The sequence below is a fragment of the Danio aesculapii genome, chromosome 2, assembly GCF_903798145.1.
Source record: "Danio aesculapii chromosome 2, fDanAes4.1, whole genome shotgun sequence".
Taxonomy (NCBI): Eukaryota; Metazoa; Chordata; class Actinopteri; order Cypriniformes; family Danionidae; genus Danio; species Danio aesculapii.
This window is the reverse complement of record NC_079436.1, coordinates 21120776-21136751: the sequence shown is the minus strand read 5'-3', so window position 1 is coordinate 21136751 and position 15976 is coordinate 21120776. Positions and strand designations below refer to the sequence as shown.

The following is a 15976-nucleotide window of genomic DNA, read 5'->3' as shown; positions in this document are numbered from 1 at the left end:
TACACGCTCCTAATCATCCCGACCATACTACGTGGCTTGGCAAGAGGGGTTTCCTTCTCAGAAGTGGTGATGTGGGTGGTGAGGTTTGACAAAGACATCCGTCAGAGGGGTACCCTATTGATGATAGACCCCACTACTAATTCCCAGGCTACCCGTAAGGAATGAGATCACGTGATGGAGTGGGGCGGTCGAACTAAGCCATTTTGGGGACTGTGTCAGTTCGCACTGAACCATCAGACGCTGTGTTTTCAGATCGCCGTGCAGGAAACCCACGCCTCTGCAGTTTAGCCTACACTCTATGACCGAAATCTGTGGACTTATCTGTGAATCAAATCGGAAAGTATCTGTGAAGAGTGAGCCTCGCTATCCTATGTGCAATTGCGCAAGAAGGCCACAATGAGCACGGCTGTGGTACGTTAGAGCCATTGACAGCGTCTGCAGCTCATTCCAAGATGGCCGCTTCGGTAGCATTCATTTTTTGCTGATCGACTCTCAAGTTTCATTGTCTACCACAACAAAGCTCAGAAACCATCGGTAAATATACAAGGTATGTATACGCTTGAATGTGCAAAAGAACGTCGTCGTTACATTTTATCCTTTTGTTTCCCTCTCCTTCTTTGGAGACAAGAGAGTAACAATGTTGATTCTTGTATGTGTGAGTGTTTCACATACGTGCGAATTTCATTTCAGTTTTGGCATATTTTGCTTTGAAACGCAAAGAGTGACATCTTTTAACACAATATAGATGTCAATGAGTGTGTCATCTTCGTAAAATTGAAGTGAACCGTTCTTTTAATGTGTTTTTTATAACATAAAAAGTCGGCGCGCGCTGAAGAACAGGCGAGTAGAGTCAGATGTTAACGGCTAAATACTTTCATACATTTCTTCACGCTCGAAAACCAAACATTATCTCTCTTATTTTATAGAATTGAGTAGTCTAGAGGGTGTATATTTAGGGAAAAAATACTGTACTTCGGTTTAATGTCGTCTGTTAATTTTATTAACTTAAATTCATATGCGTATTCGCAAGGCACCTCCTCCTATAGGCAAAACACACGTAATCTTATTATGTTTTGAGGTGGTTAACTTCCGAGTAAATGTATTTATAAGCAAGTTCACTGTTGTTTATCTGTCACGCTATGATAAGTTGGGTTGTATGTTTTGTATTAGCGCTTTAAAATACACAATACATTGGCTCGATTCTATGCAACCTATTTGACATGACTTAGGCTGAACTGAACATCCTTTTTTTCTCTCAAATCAGGATAAGAGTCCATTTTAAGATTTAATATAAAAAGATTTTTTTCGTTTGCCTGATAGATAAAATAGGCTACATATTTAATTTTAATTAGCTAAATGTGTGACTCAGCCGATGTGTTCATTAAAAATGTTGTTTATGGTTTAACTCTATAATTCAAACGTAGTGTGATATGGATTGTTAAGCGAATTTAATTCATAGTCGTGATGCTAATTCATTCATCTGGCGAAATTCAAATGATTAAAATGTAACTGGCGGGTACTTTTGTTTTCTCATTGTCTGATCTCTGATGCCTTGTTAACTTTTGTTATTCTCATACAGGCCTCTGTATCTTTCCATGCATTTTTTTCTGCACCGCAAATATTTAATGGTCAGAACATAAAGTGCTGGCGTGTAACCTTCTTTCTGACAAACAAAGGGCAGATGACACATAATTGCTGTCCAGAGCAAGATATGACTGTACTCTAGACTGCTAGATTTATAGTAAATGCAGTCATTTCTTGACCTGCACCCCGTTCTTCTTTCTTCACTCTCCATGAGTTCTGTTTTCTGTAGTGTATAAATGTGCTGTCTGAGAAGAATCCTCGACTTTAATCTGAGTATTATTAGACTTCTACCACATAGATTTGCTCTGCAATTTTTTTTTTTTTACTGTTGATCAAACTTGTGAAATGACTCCGTAGGCCAGCCTTTTTTTAGCCTAGCCACTTTCTTTCATCGTTGCATTGATCTGTAAACGTGTGTAAATTAATTGAGTCTAATATACGTGATGTTGCTTAATGTACAACTAAAAGTGGAAATATTACGTTATTCAATTTTGAACTTTTTTTCTCATTGACTAAAACGCAAGGCGTAGTTGAACTCTTTTGATTACTGTCAAATCTCGCTATTAGAAAACTTTCTTTTATTATAAGAAGGTATTGCTAATATTTCAAGCATATTGTATTGGTCAGTATTCAGAAGTCTATGTCAAATGTAGAGAATAAATGTATTTAAAGTGTTGTCTAAACTGAGAAGGGACGAACAAAATTTTAAAGAACAGAATAACAGTATCAATTCAGAATATTGGCATTTGCATGAAAAATTCTCACACTGAACTACCCCCACATACCAATATTGCAGTCGAGAGATAGCGGGAGCACAGATGCGAGCTCTCGAGCTTCCGTTGACTGTGTTCCTCATCGAAGAGCTCCGAAAGGAAGGGAAGGGAAAAGCACAGTTGATTCTCTTTGACGTCTGAATGCTTTGCGTACTGAAATGGCGGCTTTACGACGTGTTTAACAGGTGATAACGATCCGTTCTTCTTCAACAATAGTGTGTGTGTGGTGCACAGGTCGCAGCCTCATGAGAGCGAACTCGCTACACTGGGCTGTCTAGCAAAATGGCAGCCACGTTCTCGCAGCGGCATGCCTTTTCACCACAAACTCCGTGGTCGAGAGGAAGTGTGCGTGCTTTACAGTCAATGGGCTGAATTCGTGGTTATTTTTGTGATGGTCCGGGCGGTCTGGGAATCTATCGAGGTATGCATCTCCGTTTGACTGGCACAATGCCAATTACAGCCCGTCGTCATAGCAACTATACGTGTAGGCATTTTGGCGTTCCCGCTCACCTGTGCGCGTCCCTGGAAAAAATGAAAATGTTTTCAGTTTGTTTGTGTGGACAGCGAATTTAGAAGAAAATCTGCGTTATGTTGTCGGGTTGCATGTTATAAATGTCTAGATGTCTATTTTGTCGGATTGTGTCGCCTTTTTGTTCATGTTGAGGAAATCATATTTAACCTCAACAACCCGACTTTCTTTTTTCTTTCGCTTTATGGGTTATACATTATTATTGGAAATATTAACAAGTGTCTTGTTTGCTTGTCAGGTCGGCGTACTCTCATGACAATGCACCGGACAACGAGAATCAAGATAACGGAGCTAAATCCTCATTTGATGTGTGTTTTATGTGGAGGATACTTCATTGATGCGACCACCATTGTTGAATGTTTGCATTCATGTAAGTCCAAAATCTCCATTTTAATTTATTACTTAAGGTTCCTATGTTGCTTTTTGGCTGATTGAAAGGAACATACTTTTAAACCCATTTTTTAATTAACCGCGGAATTGTCTGTTGTTTATTTGCAGTCTGCAAAATGTGTATTGTCCGGTATCTGGAGACCAGCAAATATTGTCCTATTTGTGATGTCCAAGTTCATAAAACAAAACCTCTCCTCAACATCAGGTAAAAGTTGGTCATTTTGAGTTGGCCTATTTTAACGTTTTAAATACACATCCGTGTTAGTTCATGGAGTTCAATTGTGATATGGCCTTGATTCTCCGTTAATTAACGTATGCAGGTATATTTTTTAGACGCAGAGTAACACCTCAAAAATATGTTTATTTTTTAGGTCAGATAAGACCCTTCAGGACATTGTTTACAAGCTGGTGCCTGGTTTGTTCAAAAGTAAGTATTGAATGCTTTTGTTTTTCACTGATTTGGCTTTTGCAGTAGCCTGGACTTCCCATAACCAATGTGGAGCAGCAACATAATATTTATATCATGATTATTTACTTTTTTCAGGTTTGTTAAATTGTCAAAGCGATATTAGGACCTGTTATTAAAATAATTTGAACATTATTTATCTTTGAAACATCAATATTGAATCATTCTGCATTTGTTACTCAGATGAGATGAAACGGAGAAGGGATTTTTATGCCGAGCATCCCGTTGATGGTAACATTTTAAAAAGCCATATTGAAATTTTTATTCATAAGCAGTGTTATTCTTCAATTAACATTTGTAAATGTATCTCTGTCCTTCAGTTACTAATGGTTCCAATGAGGACAGAGGAGAGGTGGCAGACGAAGACAAGAGAATCATTGCGGATGATGAGATCATCAGTCTGTCCATTGAGTTTTTTGATCAGAAAAAGTAGGTTAAGTTGATATGGGGTCGAACTTCATATCACTTTCATGAAAGTGAACATCACTACTAATTGCAAATTAGCATTGATTTTATTTTATTTTTTGTTTCTCTTATAAATATTAGGCTTGATGCTAAAGATGGGGAAGAAAAAGAATCCACAAAAGAGGTTATTAATTTCCTAAAGAATTTTTATATATAATACCTTAAATATTATATATATTATAGTGCAATTCAGTGAGTTTTGAGTACTCTCTGATTTTATTTTTTTCATAGGTGACTGTAAAGCGGTACTTACAATGCCCTGCAGCTATGACAGTAATGCATATCAGAAAATTTCTCAGAAGTAAAATGGATATACCATGTACCTTTCAGGTAATCTTATCTAATCTCATCTCTAAACTGGTTTGCCTCACTGTTATCATCTTTCTGAATCATGTGTAAATGTTATCAAACCCTTCACATGAAGAATCTCTTCTTGTTTCAGATTGAAGTTATGTATGAAGATGAGCCTTTGAAAGATTATTATACTCTTATGGATATTGCTTATATCTACACATGGAGAAGGGTAGGAGTACTACTCATTGAACATTTGTTGCTTTTAATTCTGACTGCTTTTGGAGATAGAGTGGAGATAAGAACATGTTGTTATTTTTCAGAATGGGCCCTTGCCTTTGAAGTACAGAGTTCGACCGGGCTGCAAAAAAATGAAGTTGAGCAGTCCCAGGAATGATATGAGTGGTGGCAGAAGGCCTGATACGGAAAGTGATTCCAGCAGTGACAAACCAAACAGCCCGAGGGCTGCTGCTGCCCCGTCTACGTCGTCCTCTATGCCCAGCCCAAACACCCCTGTCCAGTCTCCACACCCCAGTTTCCCTCACATCTCCACCATTAATGGAGTCTCTGCCAAAGTGGGCCACAATGGCCAAACTCCTTTCAGCAGCAAAGTCTGCAAAACGTCTCATAATGGCTCCAACTCTCTTGGGTGATTTGCTTATGGATGCCAAAGCCATCGATGCCATGAAAACAGAGCTGTGATGTATATGCTTTCTTTATAGACCACCTCTTTTTGTATCATTTTTAAATATATTTGTTTTGTCACCACGTGTGAGAACTGGTAACACAGCATTGTTTGTGTTATATTTTGTATTGCATAACTAATATTGTGAAGAGTACTGGATGACAACTCGAAAAGAAGGAGAATGTATCTAGGTGTTTTTATAAACTCTGTCTTGTTCATTTAGATTAGAGCACCAGTGTATATAAATCATTTATTTTTTTCCATGACGTCTCCATTAAATTAGCGACACACGCAATGTTTTGTTTAAATTCAGATTTTTTTTCCAGGCGAAAAGTGTAAAACCAAAACTACATTTGCAAAAGGGCAACAATGCAGCGTCAGTATTGTTTTAGTTGAACTCAGAAACTGTAATAATAATGAAAAAATCTGCTATGTACGTGCTCATAAGTTGAGAAATGTTTTCATTTTCTCGATGTTATGGCGCGAGGATGTAAAAGATTATAAGTAGGCTAAATAGCCTTAAGTTCAGTTTTCTCTCTTGTTCTACATTTCTGTCCACACGGTTAAACCAATGTATAATTTACTGTTGTACAATATGAAACCTTTGTCTAAATAAACATTTTACTTTTTTATTACTAAATACATTGTGTGTCTATAAAACACAACCACTTAGATTTCGTTTGAAGAAAGTAGGCCTGCTGTGACAAAAAAAAAACCTTCGGCCTTGAATATCCTGAATCCGGTGTTTAGGTCAAAGGAAGCTGATGCCTTTATTTTTGTTTTTATTATTTAATCTGCGAAAATAGCCTATATGCGTTAAATAAGTTGTTATGGGTAGAACGTGCGACAAAATTCATTTGTCGGCGATCCTACTCAAAGCTGTGAGGAGTTCATGAAATGAAATAAATCTATATAAATAATATCGAAAGTATTGACCCCTCTGTAAATATTAATAAATTTGATTCTATAAATAGTGCTCAAACAATGCATAAACAGCTGGGTGTCAATGACCAAAATAAGAGTCCGTTAAAGAAAAACAACAGCCTGAATAAATCCATTAATAGTCGGTAAAAATAATAATGTCAATACTGGTATTAGCTTTTTGCTTTCACGGTTTATATATATATATATATATATATATATATATATATATATATATATATATATATATATATATAGATCGATCAGCTGCGACATTAAATGTCCGTTTGTTTCTTCTGGCCATATTTTTTTCGTGTCAGGTCGCTTGCGCTGACCCGGAGAACTAAATGTCGACCTACTAAAGCGGGTATGATAATTGACGTAGCCTAAATATTCACTTACACCGCACAGCAGCCAATACAAAGCTAGGTAATTGATATTTAATGTTCATTATTAAAATATTTAGGCCTGATTATCTTAGTTCAGTCATTTGAACCAAAACCATCAGGCCTAAACCGACAGTGACAACCTCTGAATGTGTTGGAACTGCGTGAATTGTTATATTAGGCTAAATATTAAGCGCATGCTTGAATACTCTCGCCATGTAGATAGGCTAACGGTTTATGTCAAAGAGGCTATAGCCTCCAAACACGAATGGTTTTTAATACATTCCTTTTCAAAATATATAAGAAAATATGTATTGTTAAAACTCATTGATATTAAATGCAATGAACTGTATTTAACCTATAAAAAAAACATGTTCCGCAGGCTACAACAAATTTAGCTTTAATAAAATGTCTTGAATTCATAATTTGACAAATCACCGAATTAATGTCTACTTTTTCATTTCCATTTGATGGCTCAGAAGTCAATTTTGTCTCTGAAACGCGGATCTTCTAAATCTCCGATTTATCCAGCCAGCTATCTGGTATATAGTTGCGTTAAACATTTTGAAATTTGCTTTCTAAATCTTTTCAAAAACAATCTAAAACAATAGCTAGATAATGTGTAAAAATAATGACAAGACATCATATACCAAATGTAAACACAAATGCGTTAGATGCAATCATGTCATATTTTTTAGACCGAGCTGTTCTGTATTAAGTTGACTGATTGTTCGAGTTTGACAAACATACATTAGCATAGGCTACTCCTGAACCTCCTAACCTTAGAGGTGTTATGTGCATATTGTGCGCATAAAAAAGTGTAAATAATATTTTGTAATATAAATAAGTAATATTTTGTACATTGCCATGTGCAAAGCGCTTCTGGATCTTTATTTCTTTTCTTAATTGATCAATATGCCTCAGTACGGGAGCGCGATGCGCCCTCGTGTGGTTATAAGCATGTAATGCATCAACAACTCAATCAAATAGCTTCTCATTTGTGCTTTAGATTACATACTCTTTTTAAATCTTAGGTATACAATCACGTTTAATTTTAAAGTTTAATTTAGCAATATGTATATATCTTCTGTTTTAACCTTAAGAATTTTAAGTTTAATTTCAAGTAGGCCTATTAACTTTTTTAATCCGGTATGATAGAAAAGCCACATCAAATGAAATGAACGAATTGATTGTATATGCATGGAAAGCATGATAAATATCCTATAAGTGTAAAGGCTTTACTATATTTTACATTTCAAGAAAAATTGATTCCATCTAATTATCAATAATTTAAAGAGAATCATAACAAATCCTTTGTCTATTCATGGCTTTAACGAAGAACACAGCAAAATATAAAACCTTTCAGGGGAAGCACTTGGTATATTTTTAATGCTTTGTCTTGTGCAGGGGAGGTTTTGTCATAATACACAAATATTACAAACATTAATCAAGCTTTATTGAGCAATGCTTATGGGACAGAGTGCTTTTAAATAGTTTAGGCCTACAGCACATACACACAAGAGCTGCACATGTTCATGACGCACAAAACATTTATGACAAGTAGGCTGACAACCCATAATCCCGACAGTGTTTTTAAAAGGGCTCAATTTTCCTTCACTTTGTTTCTCTTTCTCAAACATTAAAGTATCAAACTCACACTGTACCATCGACATGGAAATGTTTTTTTTTCAATTTACAACACATGAGATAACTTTTCACACAATTTCAGACAAAGTGAAGTCTTTTTTCCACCAAAAAAAACAACATTTTGGGGTTGAAATGTGCTGTACAGACACAAAATCCATCAGGAGTCTGTGTTTATGAAGCCTTTTTGTTTAGACCCACTCAAAAGTGTCCCATATATAAACCAGATTTGACATTGGTTATTTTTAAATTAGTTAACCGAGAGGACAGGAATTAAAATACAGCAACACATTTAGAGGTCTAACAAAATATAACTTCAAATATACCATCATTGTAGGAATCTAATGTGTATTTTAAAGGGATAGTTCACACAAAACTAAAAACGTACCGCAAATGTACTCACCCTCAAGCTATTTAGGATTTTTTCTTCAGTATAATATTAAAGAGCATTTTATTTGTTTAATTAATCTGCATTTTATAAATTTTTTTGCTGAAACTGACTGTGGTCTTTCACTTAAAAATGACGTTTGCTTCTTGTTCAAACCACTCATTTAAAATGAGTTGAAACAACACAATTATTTTGTGTGTTTTTAAGACAACTTAACTGTTTTATCTTCAATCCACTTAAATTTGTAAAAACGTTAAAATCTTAATTGATTTGTGTTGGGACGACATGAAGTAATAATGTAGAATACAGCATTTTTCAAAAACATACAGGCAAAACAAGTAAAAAAAAACTATGGATTGAGGTCTTATGAAGCAAAATGATCTGTCCTTGCAAGAACAGTACACTGTAAAAAAATTATATGATCAATTAGTCCTGACCGCATATCTTTTTAGTTCATTGTAACTTATTCAACTAAGTTAATCATGTTTTAACTTAAGTTTATAGGTTATGCAAGCTGTTTTAAATCAGTTTAACATAATATAAGTTTAATGTACTCTTAAGATTAATGTGACTCAACTTAAAAATTTAAGGCAACCAGGATTTTTTACAGTGTAGTATTACAGCACAAAACCCTATGTTATGTTGTGCAATTTGAACTAAACCCCGGTCAAAAGAAGTCTTGTGGTCTGCTGTGTTGCCATGTCCACTCATTATAAGTATATATGGACAAGCTGTTCAGGTTTGTTTATATATATTAATTATAGTGGCCAGATGTAGAATATTTTGGTATGCTTTTATTATAAAGTATTTGAATCTATTTGGGTTTATAATAAACTTGTTCTCATTTTCTATTTTTTTCAAGATCTAGCAACACAATCTTTTTCTTGTTTGCAGATGCTGTAGAGGTAAAAATGTTTGGTTTCTTGCACCGATCGATAACTTCACTTCATAAACCACATCTATTAATTAGTTTTTCCATTATATATATATTTTTTTGTCTCTTAAAACTATTGCCTTGCATTTTGTGACTCACCAAAGACCACCATTTGAAATACAAATATTCTTTAAAAGGCACCTATTTTACCCCTTTTTCAAGATTTAAGATAAGTCTTTTGTGGCTCCAGAATGTGTTTGTAAAGTTTCAGCTCAAAACACCCATCAGATTATTTAATAAACCTTTCAGAATGTTGGAATTTTCTGCTTGAAGACACTATAACTGTTTTTGTTGCACTTTAATGCTAGTTCTCCCCACCCACCGTTCCTATGTGCCTGTCAAAGTGTGCCTCAATCTCCGCCTCGGCTGCGTCAGATAACAGACAGACATGAAGGAAGCAGATCTCACGTAACATTTGTGAGAAATACTACAGTAAGAACTTTCCCAATGATTATTTGGTGTATTTGTAGTGGAGTTAATTCAAGCCTTTCTGCAACGATGAGCCACACACAATGTCGTTACAAAGTTCACACACACACACACACAAACACAGTGCGCGCGTTTAACTTTGAACAGCATATGTGACAGGATACGCGTTAATATCCACTGCTGTATCCGTTATGTTGATGTACAAAATAAACCTGATTTAACGTACACAAACCGGGATTGAAGCGTCTTTTTTATAATTGTACTGACATGCAGCTGTGGTAACAAAGACAGTAAAATCACTGTAATTCATTAACATGCACTGTTTTAAAAACATTTTAAACTTGTGAAACTCATTCTTGATCATATTTGATGATGATTGATGATCACAGAGAGCTGAACAGATCTTTTAATCTCAGTAGCTTTGCGCACATCCTGTCTTGTTGATATGATTATATGCGTTACTATGGAGACATGTAAATAGGCGGCTATCAATCAATTCCGTGGGCGGGGAAACCGCATGTTTACATCACATTGCAGTCAGGCTCAAAACGGGAGGGATTTGGATCCTATCTTAACGTTGCGAAATTTAAAAACAAGACACTTATTGTGTTTATATCACCCCAATATGACTGTGGACACACTACACCTTCACACAGTTCTGTCCAAACAGCTTATAAAAGATGATTTTCATCATAGGTGCCCTTTAAAGTTACTGAAGAAAAAAGGATGTCCCAAGGTGAGTGAATAAACATAAAGTCTTCACTTCTGGGTGAACCACACTTTTAATATTAATTTCAGGAATTTTGCACCATTAGGACCGCGACATTCAACCAAAACATTTGAAACACATATTTACACATCTACTGTACACAGGAACAGCAAAATCACCTCGGGGTTTGTCCCGTTCGCCTTTTCCCTTTTTTAGAAAATAACATTTTTCAAACGTCTCTTTTTAAAAAAATGATTCAAATACAAAATTAAATAATTCAGAGTAAAAAAGGCACACCCTCGCACAGTGTATATATGTCAACACATACAGTAGAATAACTAGGGTTACTTTTGCGAACGAAGACATATCACAATATCTATATATTGGTGTAATACTAAAGGTCTCTGGGGTCACAGAAAGTTGATGATGTAAGAGCGATATGAAGAGTAGGACCTGGAGTCAGGCGTCTTTTTCTCGCTCTTTACAGTGCAGACGCAGATTCAAGCTTCAATAAAGCGCCGACACGACTGCGTTCAAGAAAACAGCCCACTGTAAACTTGCTAATTACTGTAAAAAAAGGGAGGTACAAAATACACTTCGTTTTCATTACTTCTTCTCTAATTAAGTGCTAATAAACAAAAACAAAAACAGGCAATCTGTTGTTCTTTCACGAGGGATACAAAAGTGGCAATGCACATGTAACCCAATAGGTGCTTTACACATTCTACCAATCACTACTATTGCCTGACCCTCCATTAGGGTCACCGGTAAAACTGGAATCATTTGCATAAACATTTTGGTGCATTACATCGTGTGCAAAAACAGTTGCTTTGTACTACACATTATTATTATTATTATTATTGGAGTCAATTGCAAATATTGAGCTCCTGTGCAAGACTTTACAATGCACCGCAGGCAGATCATCTACGGCTTATCCAATTTTTTGAAGCTATGAATAAAGAAGTTGAACCCGTTTGAAGTTGCATCACTTTTTACTGTTACGTACACTGGTGGTCACACATTTGGAATGTTTAAAAGTTGTTGTTTTAACAATGTGTTATGCTTATCAAGGCTCAAATCGTAGTCATATTGTGAATATTACAATGCAGCTTTATTTTAATGTATTTAAAAATGTCATTTATTTCTGTGATTCAAAGCTGAATTTTCAGTATTAGTTCTAAAGTTTTCAGTGTCTCATATAATCCTTTAGAAATTATTCTAGTTAGAACTGGGCGATTTGGCCTAAAATCTCGATTAATCGAACATTTTAACCCGATTACGATTAATGAATGATTATTTTAATTATTGATTTTATTTTTTTGCCCTCAGAGTTCACTGACAGGCTTTGGACAGTAAATATGCTCACATATTACAAGTGAGAGATTTTTGAATAAAGGGTGCATTACATGATTTTAATATAAGTGAAGGAAATTGCTTAAAACCAACATTTACTTCTTATAAAAAATTGAAAATAAATAACTTGCACTTTTGGAAACAAAATGAATTATTTTCAATGTGTTTCATATTAAAAGTAGAAAATAAGCAGTATCTGCTCTAAATAAAATATTTTAAACTGCATCTCTTGCATCTTCTGTAAACAAATATTTTTATGTAAATAGTAATTTTAATGTAATGGAAAATATGCCGTCTCAAGGCATCTCTGGCACAGCTTCCAATCATTGTCAATGTAGTGCAAAGTAAGGCTCAAGAATGAGTCCATCGTCCTACTTGATCCGAGATCAGATGTGGCCGCAGAACTATAAATCAGCCTCAGCCTTTAACACAGCGGGGTCATGTGACTCCACATGCGGTAGGGAAAGTAATTGAAAAAATCGTCCTGGAAAAATTAGATCGATTATAGGTTCTGAATGTCGATTTCGATTACTTTTCGATTAATTGGCCACCACTTATTCTAATGCTCAAGAAACATTTGGTATTATTACCAATCGTAAAAACTGTGGAAACCACAATTCACTACACTTTGAGAAAATTTTAATACTTATTTTGTTTGACAAAGACACATTAAATTGAACAAAAGTGACAGTAAATTCATTAATAATGTTACTTATGTATTCTTTTTCAAACAATGCTTTCTATTTATAAAAAAAGCATACTTTTCCACTAAAATATGAACCTTACAATATCCATATTTTGTGTGTGAAAACATGTTACGAAAACATCATATGAGATCATATGTATATTTTAAAGGGTTCAGTTTATAAACAGCACAACAAGGTTTCTGTAGGTTTCCTCAGGACTTTTCAATACCCTTTTAAAACCATTTTAAGTGAAATTTAAGACTTATACATAGACCAGTTCGGCCAATGAAATTTTTTCGCTTGCCATAAAATCCAATAGCTATTTCTTAGCAGCATATTTTAATGTCAAAACAAGAAAACACTACTGGTCAAAAGTTTGGGGTCAGTTTTTTTCATGTTTTTTATTTTTTAAGAAAATGATTCATTATTCTGTTCAGCAAAGCGACATTTATTAAATGTAAAAAATGTTAAATTGTTAAATATTAATTTTTTAAATATTTATTTATTACTTGTGTGTAGTTTCAAATGAAATTATTACTCCAATTACTAATGCTTTTATTACTATTACCATTAATAATAATAATATTAATAATAATAATTATTATTATTAGAGGGATTTCTGAAGGATCATGTGACTCTGAAGACTGGAGTAAGGAAGCAGAAAATTTATCTTTAAAATCACTGGAATAAATGATTAAATTATAATTTCAACTACTTTTGAACAGTTATTTTACAGTGCAATAACATTTCACAATGTTACAACTTGTACTGTATTTTTGATAAAATAAATGCAGCCTTGGTGATCAGAAGCAGCTTATATTAAAACATTGAAAAATCATACTGACCCCAAACTTTTGATTGGTAGTCCACGTTTCGTTTTTTTAATGACAAGTTTAACATAGTTAAAAGTATATTTATTACACAAAAATTACATGAATAACCAAAAATATATAAAGCATTTGTTGACTTTTGGTCCATCTGAGTATAACTCCTATTCAACCTAATGTGTGTATAATCTGTTATAAAACCTTAAGCTAACCATGTCTATTTATAAACATTATGTTCACTGCCCCTTACTTCTGTAAAGAGTTTTTGTGTAAATGTAAGACTACTTAAAGGGATATGTTGCTCTGTTATTATCGTGAGTAATTGTGTAACAGTTTTTAGTTTAGGGATTTTAATTTGGAGAATTTGCTGTATCTTTTTGTAATAAAAAAGTTTCATCAAATCAAAAATTGGTGATTGGATGGATCTCGGCCAGATTGGATAGCTTTACTTCAACAGAGGAAATTTAAGACCTGTTTAAAATTATTTAATTGACCTGTTTATCTACACAAACACGCAATTTCAGCGAATTTAAGACGTTTTTAAGGCCTAAAATGTTGTTTTGGTATTTTAAAGCCCCGATCAGATCATACAATTTTTATTGTTGGTTACGAAAGTCACTATGTCAGATTATACGATGACATATTTGTGGCAGTCTGTCAAATAAAATTGCTTAAAACACTTTAATGTTTTAGAGAAAGTAGTTAAAGTTTGCATAACCAATGATTGATCATACCAACCCGAGACCCACAAGTAAAAATGCAGCCTATTTTATGATTACTGACCTATGTATTAACGGCAGCACCTGCAGATAACACTGAGAATTGATGTGCTCCTATTGTACCCATGTGACAGAACTCGTCATGAAGATTGGGGAAAAAATAAAACAAGACTTTCTGTGATGGTGTCGTAAGGCATTGAAGACATGGTATCGGTTGTCTATGCCACATTACTTGTTAACGTAGAAGTCGTTAACGTACAAATCGTTAACTAATATACAAGTAATGCCACATTACTTGTTTATTAGTTATCGACACCCATTTGTAGTTTACAACTTCCCGCGACACCCTACGTCAAGGAAATCGTGCCAAAATCATGTGATCTGATTAAGACATTTTAAGACTTTTTAAGATCCCGCCGACACCCATTGTAAAGTTTTTTTCCATACTAAAATCAAACAATTAAAAAATCAAAACTGAGCTGCGACACAATTACCAATTAATCAGCAGTTTTAAATATTAATATAAAGTACAATCATAATATTTAGTTAAGCAGCGAATGAGAATTTTAGAATGATTTCTGAACAATCATATGGCACTGAAGACTGAAGCGATCTTTGCATCACAGGTATAACTGACAATTTAAAATTTATTGACACCAAAAATATTCAGCAATATTACTTTTTCAGTATTTTAGATGAAACCTTGTAGATGTTGAATACATAAAAATAATTCTTCCAAACATCTGACCTCCAGTATACGCTTTGTAAACAGACGGATCTGATTTGAGGTACTGCCTGAAGCTAAAGAGCGATAGTGCAATAAACACTTTCAAACACTCTAATTTATTTTACTCTGACGATGGTCATATTTGTTCAGGGCTAAATTTACTTCATAAAACCAAATACATATATATATATTTAAATGTATTTTTCAAAATTGGACATTTTTATTAAGAACAACTCTGCAGAAAACATAAGGATAATAATAAATATTTAAGCAGCTTTGAGAATTCCAGTATGAGAATCATACCACGTAGCTGGTCACGAACAACATCACTCATTTCTCAATCAACGATATCTAACAACGAAGGTACAGAACGCTATATATGCTTGACTATATCACATGTATGCCTTTTCAACCACACGGAGCCAGAAACCTACCGAACGAATCGAACGGAGGAGAAAAAAGAAAGTGTAAACAAAAAAAGATCTTGACAGATCTGAGAAGTGATCCAGTGACGGAGAGAGAGAGAAAGAGAGAGACACTGGATCTGTTACCCTTTCCCAGGATATGAGCTCATATGTGTGACCACCTGTTTCTCCATCCCCTTCCAGCCTCAGTTAGGACAGAATGGTGGCGATGAAATCATAAAAGCGCTTTGAGTATTGCTCAGGGTTGACCGTTGAGATCTCTGCCCCTGCCTGGAGAGAAAAAAGAAGTAAAAACGTGTCAGAATTGAGGACTGGTTTAGTACTATCATTTATCCCTTTTCCACCAACATGAACCAGGTGCTAGTGCAACTGCCAGTTTGAGGTTGGTTTGACTGGAGAGCCTTTCAAGAACCAATCTGTATAATGTGACCAAACACGAGTCATCAACAATGCTAGAGTGTACAAACCAAGGTTATAATAGTTTGGGATTGTTCATTAGTTTTAGTTTTTATTTTTGTTTTCAAATTCAGTTAGTTTTAATTAGTTTTTTAATTAGATTTACAAGTTTTTATTTGTTATGATATTTTGAAATTGCTTAGTTTGTTTAGTTTTTATTAGTTTCGGTATTAGTTTTCGTTTTTTGTT

The 15976-nt window shown here is 34.5% G+C and overlaps 2 protein-coding genes across 4 annotated transcripts in view; one reads left to right on the top strand and one right to left on the bottom strand.

The window, feature by feature from the left end:
* Positions 1 to 182: 182 nt before the first annotated feature.
* Positions 183 to 5823, top strand: bmi1b (bmi1 polycomb ring finger oncogene 1b). Of its 2 annotated transcripts, none has more exons than XM_056466304.1 (10): positions 183 to 547; positions 3125 to 3256; positions 3385 to 3481; positions 3648 to 3703; positions 3926 to 3973; positions 4063 to 4171; positions 4289 to 4331; positions 4439 to 4537; positions 4650 to 4730; positions 4822 to 5823. In XM_056466304.1, exons 2-10 carry the CDS (start codon positions 3139 to 3141, stop codon positions 5149 to 5151), a joined length of 981 nt encoding a protein of 326 aa, XP_056322279.1. In that variant the 5' UTR covers positions 183 to 547; positions 3125 to 3138; the 3' UTR covers positions 5152 to 5823. The 2 variants fall into 2 exon arrangements, with proteins under 2 accessions (XP_056322279.1, XP_056322287.1); XM_056466312.1 differs by lacking the exon at positions 183 to 547 and adding an exon at positions 2442 to 2542.
* A 7462-nt stretch (positions 5824 to 13285) lies between these two features.
* Positions 13286 to 15976, bottom strand: part of pip4k2ab (phosphatidylinositol-5-phosphate 4-kinase, type II, alpha b) — a 56991-nt gene continuing 54300 nt past the window's right edge. For both annotated transcript variants that reach the window (XM_056474596.1, XM_056474597.1), the window contains one exon: positions 13286 to 15601. In XM_056474596.1, coding sequence (XP_056330571.1) covers positions 15521 to 15601 — 81 coding nt within the window. In that variant the 3' untranslated portion in view covers positions 13286 to 15520. The remainder of the gene's footprint in view (positions 15602 to 15976) is intronic.